Here is a 19,460-nt window from a genome sequence, read left to right on the forward strand (position 1 = left end):
GGCTTCTAGTAGAGATTCAAGATACTGATGGTGATTGTGTTCAAGACTTGACTGATTGGGATTATTTCTTTAGCGTGTGTGGACCTAAATTAGGTCCAGTTCTATCTAGGTTTTGGACTGGCTTAATGTAACATGTTGTTTGGTCTTCTCGATGTGTTTCCAAGATGTTTCATGGGTTGAATATTATTTATTTGGTCTCAGGCCGACATGTTTTGTAATTATGTAATTTCTTTATTGTCTGGTGGTCGACCTTATTGTTTATGATCGATGATTTGTATATATATGATGTAAGATCTCATTGTAGATCATATGAAAGGATAATAGGATGATATAGGGGCGAATAATGTAATAATCATTCATTTAGAGGATTTGGTCGATCTTGGTGATCGAGTTGGTTTTATGTAAGAGGATTAAGTCCTTTGATATTGAGATTAAACAGAACTATATATTGGGCATAGTAGATGCTATCATTGCAATTCATTCTTCCTTCTGGATTGTAGTCTGGATTTTTATGTAGTTAGTGAGACTCCTTTTGTAATGAGCAGTGTGCTCTAGGATTTTAGCCTTCCTACAAGTGCAGACCCCTCAATTTGTAATCACATACTTATTGCAGAAGTATTATCTGAATGTGGGTAATCTTCTCACCGTGGTTTTTCCTTTTATCGGGTTTTCCACGTACAAATCTTGGTGTCATGTGGATGGTATTTATTCTCTAATTGTTGATTGTGCTTAATTGGTATATATTCTATTTTGGTAATTAGTTTATGTATCCTGGTATTAAGGTTTTAATTTCTTAAGGTTCTGGTAATCTAGTGACAACTTATTCACCCCTCCCCACCCTCTCAATTGTCTTATGGTTATTTGAATTGTCTAATAATTAGTATTAGAGCACTGGTCCTCTCTAAAAAAGATTAACCGTTTGAGGAAGATCCTATGGAGACTAATAGTTCAAGTTCATCTGATGTTGTCTTTCAGAGAGAAATTCCTAGGCTTGATGGAACAAATTACTGAGTATGGAAGATTCAGATGGAGACTCATCTGAGATGTCATGGTAAGGAAATTTGGGAAATCGGAAAGAATGGTGTAACTCCTTTTAATATGGCATCTAGAAATCCTCCTTCGGAAAACTTGGATAAGGAGCTTGAGAATGATTGTAGAGATAGAGAAGCCCTCTTCTGTGCACTTACTGATCAACAAATAATGGGATTGACTGACAAATCATCAGCAAAGGCTATATGGGACAAGTTGGAGACTCTAAATGAAGGTGACCCTACTGTTAAGATTGCTAAAATTTATGGTTACCAAGCGAGATATGAAAATTTAAATATGGAAGAAGATGAAAGGATTACTACATTTATGGAAAGGGTAAATGAAACTGTCATGGGAACTCAATGTTGTGGTGGATCTTTGAGTGAAGATGAAATAGTTGCTAAAGTTCTGAGAGCTTTACCACCAGCTTATAAGATGAAGGCTACTGCAATTAATGAATTGAGAACAATGGCTAATACCTCTGTCAATAGGGATACCTTGGTTGGGAAATTACCTCCTTTTGAGCTTGAAGAATTTGGACCTTCTGGAGCTGTGAAGTCTGAACCTTTTTTTCATGCATTTACATCATCAACCGTCAAACAAGATTGGAAAGCTTTGTATGCAAAGGAATTGGATGATATGAAGAGAGAAGATGAAGAATTTGAGCAACTTGAAGCCCTATTTTCTAGAAGAGTGCCTAAAGGACCGATAGGAAGTAAGTATGAAGGAAAATCACATTTTAATAAAATAGGTCATTTTGCATCTAGATATCTTGAAAGGAATTCAAGATTTGAAGAAAGAGCTAGAAGATCTTTTAAGCCTAACCCTGGATATCTAAACAAGCATAACTATAGGAAAAATAGAGATAAATCATGTTACTTTGCGAATGAGGAAGGTATGACTGATTCTAATGATGAACGGCACAAGACTCTGCTAGTGGTTCCGACAATGAAAAGGTATGGGTGTTCCTAGCTATCAAGGAATATGATTTGGAACTAGAAGAGAATGTGCTTGAATAAAAGGCTCTTGCTGCTAAAATTGAAGATAAGGATGAATGGGTAATTGACAGTGGATGTTCACATCATATGACTGTAGATAAAAGGAATTTTATATCTTTGCAAGAATTTGATGGCAGTCTAGTTAGATTTGGAGATGACAAAGCATGCATGATCAAAGGAAAAGAAACTATATCATTAGATGGTAAGAACAATACTGATAATGTTTATTATGTTGAAGTTTTAAGGCATAATCTTTTGAGTGTAGGACATTTGGTGGAGAAGGGATTTCAATTACAATTCAAGGATGTACAATGCAAAATCATTAATAGATCTAGATTGGAGATTGCAGCCAATACTTAGACAAAAGGTAATATATTTCATTTGAATTTCGGTGAGAAGATATGTTTGATTACACAAATTGATGAGAGTTGGCTTTGGCATAAAAGGATATGTCATGTGAATTTTGATTGCATGGTAAAGATTAGTTCAACTAAGGCACTTAGAGATATACCTAAGATTGTGAAGCCGCATAATCTGGTATGTAAAGAATGTCAAATGGGAAAACAGGTCAAGTGCTCTTTTAAGAGTATACAAGATAAATATAATTATGTTCTTGATCTTATTCATACTGATTTGTGTGGTCCTGCAAGAATTAAAAGTTTTCAAAGTGATAGATATTTTATGCTAATTGTAGACACTTAAAAATAATTATTTTAATTATTTTTAATTTCTCACATAATTAATTTATTAATTAATTATGCAAATTCTAATTCTCCTCAATATTAATTAATTATAATTAATATTGTCACTATAGTATGTGATTGATTTATTTAATAAATCAACCCCTCTTTTTGTTCTTCTAAAAATTAAATCCTCTCAAATCCACCTATATGATTCCTACAAATCATCTTCCTATTCCATCATTAACCTAATAAATTCTTCTAGAAACTTTCTAAACTCACTTAACCTTATTCTTCTAATTTTTTAATTCCCTCCACTCATTCTCTCTCCTAGTCAAATTCTCCTACAAATCCTATCCCGCCTATCCTTTCCTCTAATCCTCCTCCTAATGAGTTGCTAGTGGCTAATCATCATGATTAGCAACAAAGTCAACTCCTTGTCCCTTCCATCCAACCACTGTCATTAAATGCTCTTTTCCTAGGTGAATGTGAGATTTTCAAAATCTCACATTCCTCTAGGCATCTCCTCTCCCAAGGAATTTTTAATTCCTTCTTATTCGTCCAAGCCCCATGATCATCCCTTTTTGAACAACTTTAAATTCCTCCTCCCCATTCTTCAAGGAATGTCCCATCCCTTTCTCTTCTCAAGGCACATTGGGAAGTCTTCCCAATGCACCTTGAGGAGTGTGGAGACAAGAAATGCCTTTAAGGCATATCTCTTGGTCTCCACACCCTCTCTTGGGCCTTGTGTGAGCTCACAATAAATCCTATCCCTTCATCTTGGATCCATCCTAGCCATCCATTCTTCCTCTCCTCTTCCTATAAATTGAGGGCTCCATCCCTTCATTCATCATCTCCAAGTTTAGTAATCTTATGCTGCTAGTTTCAGCCTAGAAAAGTCATCATAACATCCTTACCATGCCAAAATCATCTCTCATCCACACTTAATCATCTCATCCATATCATCCCTCAAGATCCATCTCATTTGTGCACAACATTGGAGAGCCATCCACATCAAGCAAGCAAGGAGCAAATCAACATCGAGGTGGAGGTACATTGGGCACACTTCAACTCCATCTAAGCTCCATCTGAATGAGAAGGTAAAAAGATTGTGAGGTATATGCATATCATTTGTGTTTTTCATGTGATTTAAGTTATGTCTCTTGATTTCATATGCTTTCATGTTTGATTTGCATTTTTACTAACTAATCCACCTCACTCTCCTTTTCACCATATTCACTAATCATTGATGATTATTCTAGAATGATGTGGGTTACTTTTCTTAGGGACAAATTTGAGGCTTTTGAAAAGTTTAAAATCTTTAAAGATAAGGTTGAAACTGAAACAGGATTGAACATTAAGTGCTTAAGGTCATATCATTGTGGCCAATTCACATCCGATGAGTTTAGTACCTTTTGTGAGAAGCATGGTATAAGGAGACAATTTTCTGCTCCCCAGACACCTCAGCAGAATGGAATTGTGGAAAGAAAGAATAGAACTATCTTGGATGCTTCTAGAACCAAGATGATGGAAGCTAATCTATCTCATATCTACTAGAGAGAAGAAGTGAGCACAGTAGTCTATACATTCAACAAAGTTAATATCAAAGGGGAAACCAGTAAGACACCTTAAGAATTATGGTTTGGTAATACACCTACAGTTAAGTATTTCATAATCTTTGGTCGTAAATGTTATATCTGGAGAGATGATTTCATTGGAAAATTTGATCCTAGATGTGATGAAGGAATATTTCTTGGTTATTCTAATGAAAGAAAATCATATAGATGTTATAACAAAAGATTGCAGAGAATTGTGGAGAGTGCTAATTTCAAGGTGGATAAGAAAAATAGAAGTCAAATCAGAATTTGTGAACAAGAACCTGCAGTGGACATGATCATAACTGAATCGGTAACACCTTTGCCGGAACAAAATGTTGAACCAGTTACTCTAGCAGTATCAGAAAATTCAAGGGTAACTAAAGAACATGAAAGAGGAACAGAGAATCAGAAGACTCCTAGATATGTAAGGTTGAATCATTCAGAAGATCAGATCATTGGGGATAAGAACAATGGAGTGATGACAAGAAGAAGATTGGCAGCTAATGAGGTATGTTTAATTTCTCAAGTTGAACTGGTATCAGTAACTAAAGCATGTAAAGATGAATGTTGGATGAAAGCTATGGAAGAAGAATTAGATCAGATAGAAAAGAATAACACATGGATTTTAGTTCCCTGGCCTAAAAATAAGAATGTTATTGGAACTAAATGGGTTTATAGGATTAAATTAAATGAAGATGGACAAGTTGTGAGAAATAAAGCTAGATTGGTTTGTAAAGGATATTCTCAAAAGGAAGGAATTGATTGTGGTGAAACTTTTGCACATGTAACTAGGATTGAAGCTGTAAGATTATTTCTTGCCTATGTTGCACATAAAGACTATAAGGTTTATCAGATGGATGTTAAGTGTGCTTTTCTGAATGGAGATATTGATGAGGAAGTTTATATTGAGAAACTTGATGGTTTTCACTTTCAGATGATAAAAACATGGTTTGCAAGTTAAAGAAAACCTTATATGGATTGAAACAAGCACCTAGAGCTTGGTATGCAAGGTTGGACGAATATCTTTTAAAGCTTGGTTTCACTAAAGGTAATGTTGATAGTAATCTATATTATAAAGTCACTAATGATGATATACTGATTATTGATGGTGACATCATTTTTGGAGGTGAAGATAAGTTGTGCATGGAATTTTCTAACAATATGGAGAAAGAATTTGAGATGTCTATGATTGGGGAAATGAAATTTTTCTTAGGTTTGCAGATTACTCAGGCTGATAAAGGTATTTCCATTTGTCAAACTAAGTATGCTAGGGAGATGTTGAAGAAATTTGGTATGAAAAATTCTAAACCGGCTAGTACTCCTATGGTTACCAGTGAGAAATTGACAAGAAAAGATGAATCTGCACCATTAAATTTTACAAGATACAAGTCTATGATCGAAGGTCGGCTATATTTGACTCAAACTAGACCGGATATAATGAATGTTGTTTGCATTGCATCAAGATATCAAAGTGATCCTAGAGAAAATCATTAGAGTGTGGTGAAAAGGATTTTTAGATACTTACAAGGAACATTTGAATATGGTTTGTGGTATCCTAAAGATGATGACTTTATGTGCATATATAGATGCAGATTGGGCAGGTGATGTTTATGACTAGAAAAGTACTTCTGGTGGAGCTTTCTTTCTTGGAAAGAAACTTATTTCATGGATCAGCAAGAAGCAAACATGTACTTCTTTATCTACTATTGAATCTGAGTATGTTGTTGCTGCTACTAACTATACACAAGTTCTATGGATGAAACAAATGTTGAAGGACATAAAAGTGCATTGCAATGGACCGATAGTTTTTTACTGTGATAACTCTGTTTCTATAGACATGTCAAAGAATCGGGTATTTCACTCTAAGACAAAGCACATATCTATAAAGTATAACTTTTTGAAGAAGAAGGTAGAAGAAAATGAAGTTAGATCAATTTATGTGAACACTAAAGAGTAGATTGCAGACATCTTCACTAAACCTTTGCCTAAAGAATCATTTGACTACCTCAAAGACATACTAGGGGTTTCTGCCCCTCCGGTAGAGAACTGATTGATGCTATTTGGCATCATTTGGGTATATGCATTATCAAAGATATTATTCATTCTGGATTGATGTGGTGATGCTACTACTAAAGGGGACTAGTTAGTTTTGTGATTCAGATTTTGCTTTTATATTTATGTCAAATCTCTGGCATTGATGTCAAAGGGGGAGAGATATTCATGTGAAAAACTTAAGGAGTTATATACATTAGGGGGAGAAATTTGCATAACTTAATTATGATATTATCTACAGGGAGAGTATGGATCAGAACTTCATTGTTATATTGTTGTGTGGGAGATTTGTTTGGCATTTCTTGGCACTTGGATTTTTTCACATCTAGGGTTGCCATCAACACCAAAGGGGGAGATTGTTGGCCATTTGGATGAATTGATTATGTGTTGCATTGATTTTTTTTCATTGATGTCAACACTAGTTGCTTTGGCTACTTTACCGGTATCTTTTCGATCCCGGTAGGTTGATTGGTTTCTGGTTGGTTAGATCATGATGATCTGGTATACTCTAGTATGCTTTGGCTTATGGAATTGGATTGGATTATCTATTCATGCTACTCATATTCATGTTCAGTCAGTTGGTTTTGATTTGGTGATTGAATGTTATCTTATATGTTGGTAAGCCCGGTTTGTTGATCCAATGAGGGTTTCACCGGCAAAGCTTGATTGAAGATCTTTTGATGTTATGCATAAGTGGTGTTGGTGTGGCTTCTACTAGAGATTCAAGATGCTGATGGTGATAATGTTTGAAACTTGGCTAATTGGGATCATTGCTTTAGCATGTGTGGACCTAAATTAGGTTCGGTTCTATCTAGGTTTTGGACCAGCTTAATGTAAAATGTTGTTTGGTCTTCTTGATGTGTTTCTGGGATGTTTTATGGGTTGGATATTATTTGTTTGGTCTCAGGTCGACATGTTTTGTAATTATGTAATTGCTTTATTGTCTAGTGGCCGACCTTATTGTTTATGGTCGAGGGTTTGTATATATATGATGTAAGATCTCATTGTAGATCATATGAAAGGATGATAGGATGATATAGGAGCGAATGATATAATAATCATTAATGAAGAGGATTTGGTTGACCATTGGTGATCGAGTTGGGTTTATTTAAGAGGATTAAGTCCTCTAGTATTGAGCTTAACCGGAAGTGTATTCAGGCATAGCAGGTGCTATCATTGCAATTCATTCTTCCTTTTGGATTGTAGTCTGGATTTTTTTTCTAGTCGGTGAGACTCCTTTTGTAATGAGCAATGTGCTCTAGGTTGTTGGCCTTCGTGCAAGTTCAGGCCCCTCAATTTGTAATCACATACTACTGAAAAAGTATTATCTGACTGTGGGTAGGCTTCCCACCATGTTTTTTCCCTTTACCGAGATTTCCACGTACAAATCTTGGTGTCATGTGGATGGTATTTATTCTCTAATTGTTGCTTGTGCTTAATTGGTATATTTGCTATTTTGGTAATTGGTTTATGTATTCTGGTATTGATCTTATGTGTTCTGGTATTAAGGTTTTAATTGCTTAAGGTTCTGGTAATCTGATGACAACTGATTCACCCCTCCCCCCCTCTCTCAGTTGTCTTCCAATTATTTGAACTGTCTAACATACTTTACCGGTAAACATAAATTTGACAAAGGACAGAAATCCAGAAAACATAAATAGAAAAGCAAACTGGTCGTTTCTCCTAGCAAACCCACTATTTTTGCCTTCAATTTCGCTACTCTACTAGCGAAAAAAGAAATTGAGTGACAAAAAACTCAAAAAACAAAAATTTGAGACTTACCTATAGCAAGACAGCGGGAATGTGTTCCCATTGTATCTTATGTCAATCCCATTGTTTTGTGTAGCAAACTAGCAGTTTCTCAAAATTAAGATGAAAAAAAATAGACTTTCGTCAAGGCGAAAATCCACCCATATTCTCACATTGTTGCCTACAACTGTCCAAAATTAGCAATAGAAAACACTAAAACAACAAAAAATGTGAGATTGATTCGTGAAGTGAGTCCCAACGAGCGTTCCAGAAATGTATGCAAAAAATTGTGAGTGCAAAACTAGAAGATTGAAATGCTAAGCTAACCACCTAAGAAAACACAAGATTCGACCACACTCGTGATAAAGATGCTAGAAGGGAATTTCGAAAGCAAATGATAAACAATAAAATTCCAAACTCTCTTGAAACCCTTGATTTGGTTGTCTTTTGGTTTGATGTGTGCTCACTATGTTGCAGATGACTTTCGCTCCATGATGGTTGATGCAAGATGTTGATTATGCTAAAATGTGATACTGAATGGATGCTAAAATGATATGGCTATGCAAATGATGAGTGAATAATTCAATATTACAATGGTGTGATAGCATGAAAGTGGATGAACTGGAAGGAAAATGGAGGGGATTAAATAGGCCACACTAGGAGAAGAGAAGGCTTGAAAAAGAGACACGTGTCCTTGAGAAGATAAAGTGTCATAGAGAGGAATAACAAGTGTCCTTGAGAAGGGCAAGCGTCATGGAGAGGAATGACAAGTGTCCTGAAGGACACATGTTTATTTGGGAGAGAAACACCCAAATAAAAAGATTCATTCCCAAATATTAGGATATTTAGGAGTGTACAAATATGGGGAGGAAAGAGGTTAGAAGGGATAATGTTGACTAAAACCGAAGGTCAATTAATAGGTTGAGTTAGAGGAAGAGTTAGATGAGGGTTGGAGGAGGGTTGGAGTTAGGAGACATGTGGGGAAGTAAAATTAATTAATTCCATAATGGAAAAGGAGGAAAAGGACAAAAGTTTAATTAAATAGTCAAATTATGCATTTGATTTATTTAATAGAAGGGAGTGAATTTAATTAATTACATGATTTATGATTGTCAAATAATTACTTAAAAAGGGACTATAGCATAATTAATAATATTAATTAGCTAGGAGGGAATACTAATTAATTAAATAATGCATAATTATTTAATTTAAGAGCATTCGGGATAGCTAAATTCAATTAATTACATTAATCAAATTTAGGTGTCTACAACTTATAACAAAGGTTTTAGGTCCACATCAACAAACTTTTCGTTGAGTTATCTAAAAAGGCCCAAAAGAGAATGGTAGTTATTTGCTATGTCTATTTTATTGGTGTGATGATATGACATAATATGATTAGTTACTTTTTAGATCTAACAAATACGTTTCTTTCAATTATCGATACTTATGATCAACAATAATATTTTTTAAATCACAACTACAAGTATGATATTATTAAAAATAGTAAGCATTGAATCAATATAACAACTATTAGAATACACTCAACTACTCCACCTCTTCCCTAAAAGGTTGAAAGAGAAATAAAACATGAATTCCATTACACAAACTAAAAAAACTAGTCAATATTTGACCAAACTAAGTATGAAACTAAAACAAAATAAAATATCTAGTGTGACAACATAGCCATATTAAACATCATTTCATAATACACTCAAAATTAAATGATAATTGACATTCTTATACAAATTTAACAATTAAAAATATTAAAATTGAATTTAATGGTATATAATTTCTCAACAATCTGCTCTTCTTGCAATAAGCTCTACTATTTTATATTATTTCTCTTTTTTAATAACAACTTTCTATGTCTCCTACTTATAGCTAAGATTTTAGATCCACATCTTTCTTGCAATAAGCTCTACTATTTTATATTATTTCTCTTTTTTAATAACAACTTTCTATGTCTCCTACTTATAGCTAAGATTTTAGATCCACGTCATCAAATATAATATCACATCAACATCATTTTTGTTGAGGTGTCCAAGAGGACAAAAATAAATACCAATAGTTATGCACTAAATCATGTTTTATTAGATCACAGATGTGGCATTACATTATTTATTACTTTTTAGACTTGAAGAATACATTTCATTCAATTATTAGGAATATATCAACACTATCAATTTTATAGTCTAAGTCCTAATACTATAAATTAAAAATGTAGACATTGAAATCAACAAATATTATAGCAATTATTAAAATATGCTCCAACTATTCAATGACCGTCCTTGAAAAGAAGAAAGAAAGATAAATTCCATCTCATTTCATAAAACTCATAAGAGGATAAATTCCATTCCATTTCACAAAACACAAAATTTACTCAACTTCGATCAAACAAAATGGAAAATGAACCCGATGTGACGATATAATCATATTTAAAATGAACCGAAACTAAATGACAATTGATATAGATTACAAATTTAATCATTATAAATATTAAACTTCAATTCACATTAATGTCATTAAATTTCCATAATCCATGCAAATAACGTTTGTAGTTTTTGTATTTGATTGTGTGATATTTTGTCCATCATCGTTTCTTTGGATCACATTCCATGTTCCATCTAATTGAATTCTCTTTCATCATGTTGATGGATCACACAATGTGATCCACAATATTGGACAAAATATCACACAATCAAATCCAAAACCATGAACATTATTAAATTCACATTTCATTTTAGTATTTGTCATCTTTTCATAAAAGTTTGAACTACTACTCTTTATAATAGTTGATGGGCTTTATATCCCAACTTAACTTAAATATTTAATCACAACATTTCCCCAAAATATATGTAGGGTGATCAACATTCAGTGCAAGAATATGTATCAATGAAAGACTAAATTAGATATGTAGAAGGGAGTACATAAAGTGGAAAGGGCTCCTAGAAGATTTTTTTTTTTAACAATGCACAAAGCAATTACAAGAATAAAAGCAATGAATAGATAGGTAATAGGAAAGGAAATCCAGAATATAAAGAATTTCAACATATTCATTAGGTGAAAGGATTGAATAGTTGAACACCTAACTTCACACTTCTCAAAATTTTACATGACAATTTTAGATCATTCCCATTTTTTTACAGCAGCTTACTAAGTATATTACCTCCTTAGAGCAAGGTTCTAAATCCAAATAACCAAATATGATTCCACATCAGCATGTTTTTTGTTGAAATGTCAAAAAGAGTTTAAAAATTAAAATAGTTGTGCACTAAACCATTGTTTAATTAGTACACTAATGTGAAATCACCTAATTTGTTGCTTTTCAGATTTAAGAAATATCATTTTACTAAAACACAAATACTACTTCACTTTAAACAAACATATTAGTGTGGCAATGTAACCATATTACAAAAATGAACTCAATGTGACAATATAACAATGTAACCATATTACAAAAATGAACTCAATGTGACAATATAACCATTATAAATATAAACTTTAATTAACATAAATGCTCTGAGATTTCCACAATCCATGAAAATGATGTTTGTAGTTTCTAAAATTTGATTTTGTGTAATAATTTATGTCATATTAGGGAAATGCACTCAATGTGACAATATAACCATTATAAATATAAACTTTAATTAACATTAAAACTATTAGATTTCCACAATCAGTAAAAATGTTGTTTGTAGTTTCTAAATTTGATTGTGTAATAATTTGTCCATCAAAAAAACCCATGATCCATCTTACATCTCCTTGAACTCTCTTTCTTCTTAATGATAGACTACACCTTATTGGTGGACCAACCAACCATTAATGAACAAAATATCACACAATCAAATCCAAAAACTATAAACATTATTGAATTCACATTAAAATGTTTCTTTATTTTCATTAAAAATCTGAACCACTACTCTTTACAATAGTCCAATCATTTACCATCTTAAGATAATATCTACATTTCATTTTAGCATTTGTCATCATTTATACACTGACTTGAGCTCGACTTTTTTTATAGTACAATACTTTACCATCTTAAGATAACAATACCCACCATATTCGCATGTAAAGCTACATTTTGAGACATGTACAGCTCTATTCTTGAGACCACAAGATATAGCTATACATATTCCAAGCAGTAGATAAATCATTACACAATGACAGATTAATCTATATAATAAATGAAAACAGCTTGTGTAAGATCTCAAACTCTATTAAGCCCAAACTATAGATTATATTAACCCAAAAAAAACATTTGGACACAACTGAGACATGCATTCATCAACTGAACATCACATACTGAAGCCAGATAACTATATTCATATAAGTCAGAGGCATATATATTCTAAAAGCCTTAAAACAGTTTTAAGTTCATACATAGTAAACAAACTCTGGACAGATACAACAAATACTACCACAACAAAAACTCACTCAAGAGTCCAATACCCATACGCCCAGTAGAACTGAACAATACAAAACATGTAACCTAAACTATATAGGCCAGAGTGAAGGCCGCCATAGTGATATAACAGCATATGATTTCTTCAACAGTAAGCTCTGCACTTCTTCTTACAGTCCAGGGTGCATCCTCCTCCACCACCACCACCTCCTCCTCTAGGTCCCCACTTTCCACCAGACTTGAAGCACTTACTAGGGCAAGTCAGCTTCTTCTGATAACAAGGCCCCTTCTCACTACACACAACAGATGGCCTTGAAACACCACCTCCGCCAACTACTCCACCAACAACTCCTCCCCAGTTGCTCGGAATACCAGGTACCCCATATCCTACTCCAAACCCAAAGTCATTTCCACCTCCAGATGTTGGGGGGCTGCCAGTTTTAGCAGGTGTCGTCCTGGAACAACCCACAAAAACAAGTTCCAACAAAACCACCCATATGAAACACAGCAGATATATATTACTCTTTCCCATACTGTTATCTATGTTGTTTCTGAAAACTACTGAACATCTATAGGCTGTTAAATAGGCAGACCCAGAGCTCAACTATTTTGTTTCTGTATTGCCATCCAGCCGTCATGCTCTTAAGCTTTGTGGCAAGTCGGTGCACGGATTTATTAAAGAAAAAGTTGAATTTGCAGGGGGAAAACAGTAATTGAACCGTATTAAATATCGTGCATTGAATGTTTCGTCTACTTTCACTCACCAATGTGTCATCATCTCAGAGATTTGGATATTTAGCTGTCAACAAAGTCAGATTGGCATTAATGTCGTTTGTTGACTTAGGCCCTAGAAGTTTCCCTGGTTGGCTGATTTGAGCTTTCCCTTGTTGTAAATTAGTTGGAGAAGGTGTTCTAAGAGAAAATTCCCTCCATACACAGAGAACGGAAGAATTAATAGGTTGTTTGACAGTATTAATAGAGGCGCAACGACCCCTACCTGTGCGCTAGAATTTCACATGGACGTAATGAATGGCAGTGCAGGGTGAAGTGGAATCCCGGATTTGGCCTTCTCGACAAAAGAAGAAATTGACATTGATTGTTCTATAGGATTTATTGGTGATATTTAAGAATAGGTGATCTTGGGCGTGACAGGAGATTGTAACTTGATTCTAGTAGGTACTCCGTATGCACCTCTTTAACAGAAGCATTTGTTTCCTTGTATGTTATTTCAACGTGGACATGTTTTAACTTTTCAATTTAAAAAGGCCTGGGTGGTGGTAGTAGTAGTATTAGGGGTTCAGTTATTTTTTTATGATATAATAGTAGTTTATTGGAACATGTTAATTAAAAGTTCATAAAATAAATATCTATTGTCTCTTCTATTACTCTCGGCCACTGTTGAACTCATGCAACTGGCATAATTGATTATGAAATTAGCCAATACATTACAAGTATTGATTACGAAATTAGCCCGAATTTCAGACTGCTAGGTTGTTGTTTTTTCTACATCATTTCTCCTTGACAGTCCCATGACTGTCTTCATTTCTCCTTGACAGTCCCATGACTGTCTTCTTTTTGTAGATCTTTTCCATATTTTCAATTTAAAAAAAAAATATATATATATATATATAGTAATTGAGAAAAAAGTTATTTAATTAGATTAACTGTATTTTTTTTATGTAATTTGCATTCATTCAAAAAAAAATAGCACAAGATTATTGGGTCATTTGTGAATAGATATTGGATCAGTTGTGAAAATTTTGTGGTGGGCAAAGAGAATGGTTAACAAGGCAATAGAGAATATGTACCAGACGTTCATCGTAACTACTCAAAAGCCAAAACAATAGCTATAAGCTTTTAAGTCACATACAAAGAGAACAAAAAAAATTATAAAAATCCGATATATCTTTTAAGAACTTAGAGTACGTAAAGTTGGCTATAATGACTATGGTAAATGTTTATAATAGCAATGGAGCTTTCTAAGTTCAGTTTGTATTGATTTTTTTAATTATGGTAAGATTTTGTTAGGATAACAACTTTTTGAGTGATATTTTTAATTATAAGATGGTGTTACAAAGTAGTACAAGCAAATTAGAATTAAATTTAATGAAAAATAAACATATTGCTTATTACGAAACAGTTGTAGAAGATATATAATTTATTGTCCATTATGTATTTACAATTAATGTTTGGAGGTGTAATTTATCAACATGTTTAATGAGAAGTGTCCTTAAAACAAAAATTTTAAAGATTCGACCAAAACTTGATCATAAAATCCCTACTAGTTGAACAAAAAATATCATTGCTGCTAGAGCAATTACATATTCTTGTTTAAAATATAATTTATATGAACTTAAATTATCTCAATACATTTTGGTAATCATATATCTTATTACATCTAACATATGTATCCAACGCAAATTACTCAATGGTATGTGCACCAAGATGGTGAACAAAAAGGGGGATATAAGTGGCCACTTTTTTTTTTTGAAATTGGTTAAATCTGAATGTACGGGAGCACTTTGAGACTCATGCACTCAAAATTTGAAGATACCAAAAGAAGAAGAATTGCAGTACTTAGAACTACTAAAGTTTCTCAAAAATGGATAAGATTAAGAGGGTCAAATCCTTCTCGCACACAAAAGTGTTCCTATTTTTTCAACCAAACATAACAATGTCTGGTGTGCGGGTCAAATAATTTATTAAATAATAGGTGATTTTTTATTTCAGGGTACTCCCCTCGTGCCCTTGGCTAGGGACGCTACACCCAGTAGCCTCTACTAGGGGCGTTTTGCCCAAACCCCCATCATGGGCTTTGCCCCTGAGCCCCACAAGAGGGGCTTTGGCCCCCTTACACTCTCATGTTAATTAATCTGGGAAAGAACATGGTTGTTAAAATCACTAAAATTAAGGTTCGACAACATGATTAGTTGCCACACACCAACAAATATAATATTGTATTATTTTTGTGGATATTCTTAAATTTTATCAAATACATTAGTCAATAAAAAGTGGATGGTAATGGGCAATTTGTCTGGCTAAGGTGGAAAAATAAAATGAACACTATCAAATAAAATAGTCTTACCCTTTATTGCATTATCTTTAGATGAAGTTGTGACAATAGATAATACTTTTTGGGTATGTATATACACAACCATGTATGCAACCTCATCTTCTTTGTGTTGTTAAAATGAAAGAGAAGCCTACATTACAAAATTTATTTGAGCTAGTTAACAAATATGTGAATGAAATTGATGATGTGTATGTGATGCAAGAGCATCAGGTGGTGTAAGGGCAATCCTGCATCACCCAAAAATATTTCTTTTTGCTTGGTTTTCTTTTAATGTTTTTGCAGTTCTAGATACCCTTTTGGTCGAATAAGAGAATCCAACTCTCAAAATTAACAAGCTGCTTTTTCTAGCCGACTATAAAAAATAGCAGGTTTTTATTTAAAGGTGGATGGAGCCCAAAATTTGCAGGAAGATTAAGGAAGGAAAAATAAGCACAATTGTGAAAGAATCGGGTCAAAATCATTAACGATTTGAAAGTTATTAAAGTTTCAATTTCCTGAAAAACTGAAAAAATTCTTCAGAGTCAAATTTGAGGCATTATACGGTTTCAAACGGGCCCGAAAATGGCGAGAATTAACAAAGAAACTTTTTGTATATTCTTCACTCGGAGAGCTTTCTGACGTTTCAAACGGTTCGTCAATCTAATTCTTGGATCAAAAGTTATGGCTACCGAAAGTTGGTCAATTTTTTGGAAAGTTTCAATTTTCGAATCTGGTTGTATTTTCATATTTCCAATTTCATGTTTTCGCATTTGTCCGCCAATTGGTAATTTCTAAATTGTAATTTTGACTCCAATTTGGAAAAGGCTATTTAGGACTCGTTGAGGAAACTTGTGAATCTACTTTTTGGGATTTGAGTTTTTGGAGAGTGAGTTTTGAGAGTTGTGAATTTGCATTGTAAAAGGATTTTCAAAAAACTTTGTACTTGCATGTTTGAATATTTGTAATTTCATGTTTTGCAGATAATAATAATAAAATCTTTTGAGTCTTTTAATGCTATTTGTTGTGTTTATCTGTCTCTTGTCTTTTGCCCTCATCAGTATGACTTTACAATTAGCAAAAAATTGGTGTGCATAGGAGTTAATGGAGTTGCAAAATGTAAAGTCATTGGAATGGTCTTTATGTAAAGCTACAAACTACTTCTTCACCTTACATCATTATAATTCACTACATGACCCACAAAATGAACTTAGCATTTAAAATTGTGAGAAACTTTCCTTTAGTAGAAAAAGTTAAAAATCTAGTCTACAAGCTCTACTAATACTTTTGTCAAAGTCACACATGGTTTATGAAATTTCAAAACTTTGCTAAGAGAATAACTAAAAGAAATAAAATTCTTAAGGATGTTGATACCATATAGACTAGCACAACATGATTTTGCAGAATATCAATCCTTGATCGAAGTAATGTACATTACTTAGTAGACAAAGATCCTAACTTCTTACATAGTTAACTGATGTAGAGTCGCCCTTAACTTTATTTGGTATTCTTCACTTGCTATATTAAATGAAATATTTTGTGAGAAAAGCCAAAAAAGAACTATGTGGCTTTCATAATATGCTTACCTATGTAAATGGCAAGACTAACGCTCGATAATCTATATTTATTACAGTAGTCATTTGTATGTCCAAAATTTAGTGGCTAAAAATTGATGATAAACGTGGATGATCCTACTATTTTTTTTACAATTTAATGCAAGTGGGGAGTTATGTGTCTTTGTACATAAATCAGAGATATTAAAGTGTTGTTGTAATTAATTTTTCATGTTGGATATTATTACACTATACTTAAGTTTACTTAGGAAATGCATTTCATAGTAGTTTGGGTATGAGACACTTGGGTGTTTGTGCCACATTGGGATAGTGTGTGTAGGAGAATTTCCACATTTTATGGTGTTGATCTTGTTACTACTCTATCATATCCACTTATTGTGGAGTGATAATTCCACCTTCAGTGGGTGATCCTCCTCATGTGGAATATTTTATTGGTTCTCCTACATACCACACCTATTTCCTACCTACCCTTGTTTCTTATTGAGCCACATGTCATGTTTGTGTGCTCACATATCCATATTGTCTTGCCTATATATGCAAGCTCATATTCATTGTATGTAACGTGTAATGATCCAGTTGATCAGTATTTTCTTGATAGAATACAGTTTATTTCTATTATCTATTTTGTTCTCTCTTATTTGTTCTTTCCATTGCCTCTAGATCTTGGCAAAATCTCACACAAAGCACTCTTTTATGAGGATTAATATACAATTCTCCATCAAAGTGAGAGAAGTAACTCCTACAAGGGAATGTTTTAATGGCATTGTTAAGCTTGTAAGTACTACCTTAAAATATATTGCGAGATTTGTTTCCTTAGATATTATAGATTGATTCTCTTGAGAAGAACTTCTAAGAGCCATGTGTATTGTGCATCCTAATTATTGGGCCAAATGTGAATGAATTGATTTTCATAAGAGGTTAAGGATCTTGATCAATCATTTTTTTTAAGTTTACAATTAATAATCAATTGAAATGAAATAGAGTAATCGTCCAATTTTGCATCAACAATGAGGGAACGATCTAAGATCTTTGAGAATACCTTCCAACCAAGATCAATAACAATGCTTTGGGAAACCTTAAGTGAGAGAGAAATGGTGTATGATTTTAAAGCAAGTTAAAGTAGCCGAACAATTTCTTACACTTGTCTTAAGAGGAGTATAATGCAAAAAAAAAGATCTTTTTAATATAAGATTAAAAGAAATTAAACAAAAATAACACAAATAACATCATACCATAACACAATGATTTATGTGGGTAAAACCCTTTCAAGAGAAAAACCCCACACTCCAAAAGTCGTCCAATTTATTATTTAGAAATCAACAACAAAATACGACATAGTTGAAAAGATATCTTCTCATAGGAGTATTCACAAACCAAATATATGGAGGTAACTCAACATCTATAAGACTCTTACACACAACCTCCATCTCACACGACTAATATATAATAGATACAACATATGAAATCGTCAAACAATTTTACAAAACCATGAGCTAAAACCACCCAAAAAAGTGGTGCCCAACTTATCTCCAATCTAAGAATGTCATATGATGTGTCAAAACACATACCAACATGTGTAACTCCCTTTTCTAGCTTTTTTATGTGTCCTACACATTTTCATACTTCTTGTTGTAGGAGACCAAACTTTTGGAGGTCATAACTTTTGATCTAGGAGATCAATCAAGGAATCGTTTGAAGCGTCATAAAGCTTGTGAAGTGATCTGTAAATATAAAAGCCTCTATGTTGGTTATGAGCACTTTTGGACCCAAAAAATACTCTAAGACCTTTAAAATTAACTTTGAAACTTTCATTTGAAAATTTCATTTAAATATAAACTTTAATATCTTCAAATCTAATCATGATCTTGCAACAATAAAAAATTCGGCATGCCTATTTAGCCAATCCAAAGCAATGGGTAAAATTTTGAACCAATTTGTGCACAAATTCAAACTTATTATAAATAATAACTTTATATAACTATAAAGTTGAGACACCATTCATTCTCCCACATGTCAAACACGTTGCAAGAGAAAAGGGAGTATTTGCAGCATAATCTAATTGTTAGAGTCCACGAGGCTCATAGATTGGACACCATTTGAACTTCTTGGTGCTCGCAGCCTTAGTTGAAGAATTTACAACATCATCAAGTCTTTATCTTAGTGACCTTCACCCTGCCATCCTTGACCATATCACTGACAAAATGGTGTTAAAAATCAATGTGTCTGATCCTAACATGAAATGTTGGGTTCTTAGCTAGGAAAATCACACTTTCATTGTCATAATAAAGTATCATCAAACCTTATTTTATTATAATATCTAAACATG

At 33.3% G+C, this 19,460-nt stretch overlaps 1 protein-coding gene across 1 annotated transcript; it reads right to left on the reverse strand.

Moving 5' to 3' along the window:
- Window positions 1-12,409: 12,409 nt before the first annotated feature.
- Window positions 12,410-13,148, reverse strand: LOC131041718 (putative glycine-rich cell wall structural protein 1). The gene has a single exon (XM_057974906.2). It carries the CDS (start codon window positions 13,041-13,043, stop codon window positions 12,657-12,659), a length of 387 nt encoding a protein of 128 aa, XP_057830889.1. The 5' UTR covers window positions 13,044-13,148; the 3' UTR covers window positions 12,410-12,656.
- Between the last annotated feature and the right edge of the window lie 6,312 nt (window positions 13,149-19,460).

This window comes from Cryptomeria japonica, chromosome 7 (genome assembly GCF_030272615.1).
Source record: "Cryptomeria japonica chromosome 7, Sugi_1.0, whole genome shotgun sequence".
In the NCBI taxonomy this organism is placed as follows: Eukaryota; Viridiplantae; Streptophyta; class Pinopsida; order Cupressales; family Cupressaceae; genus Cryptomeria; species Cryptomeria japonica.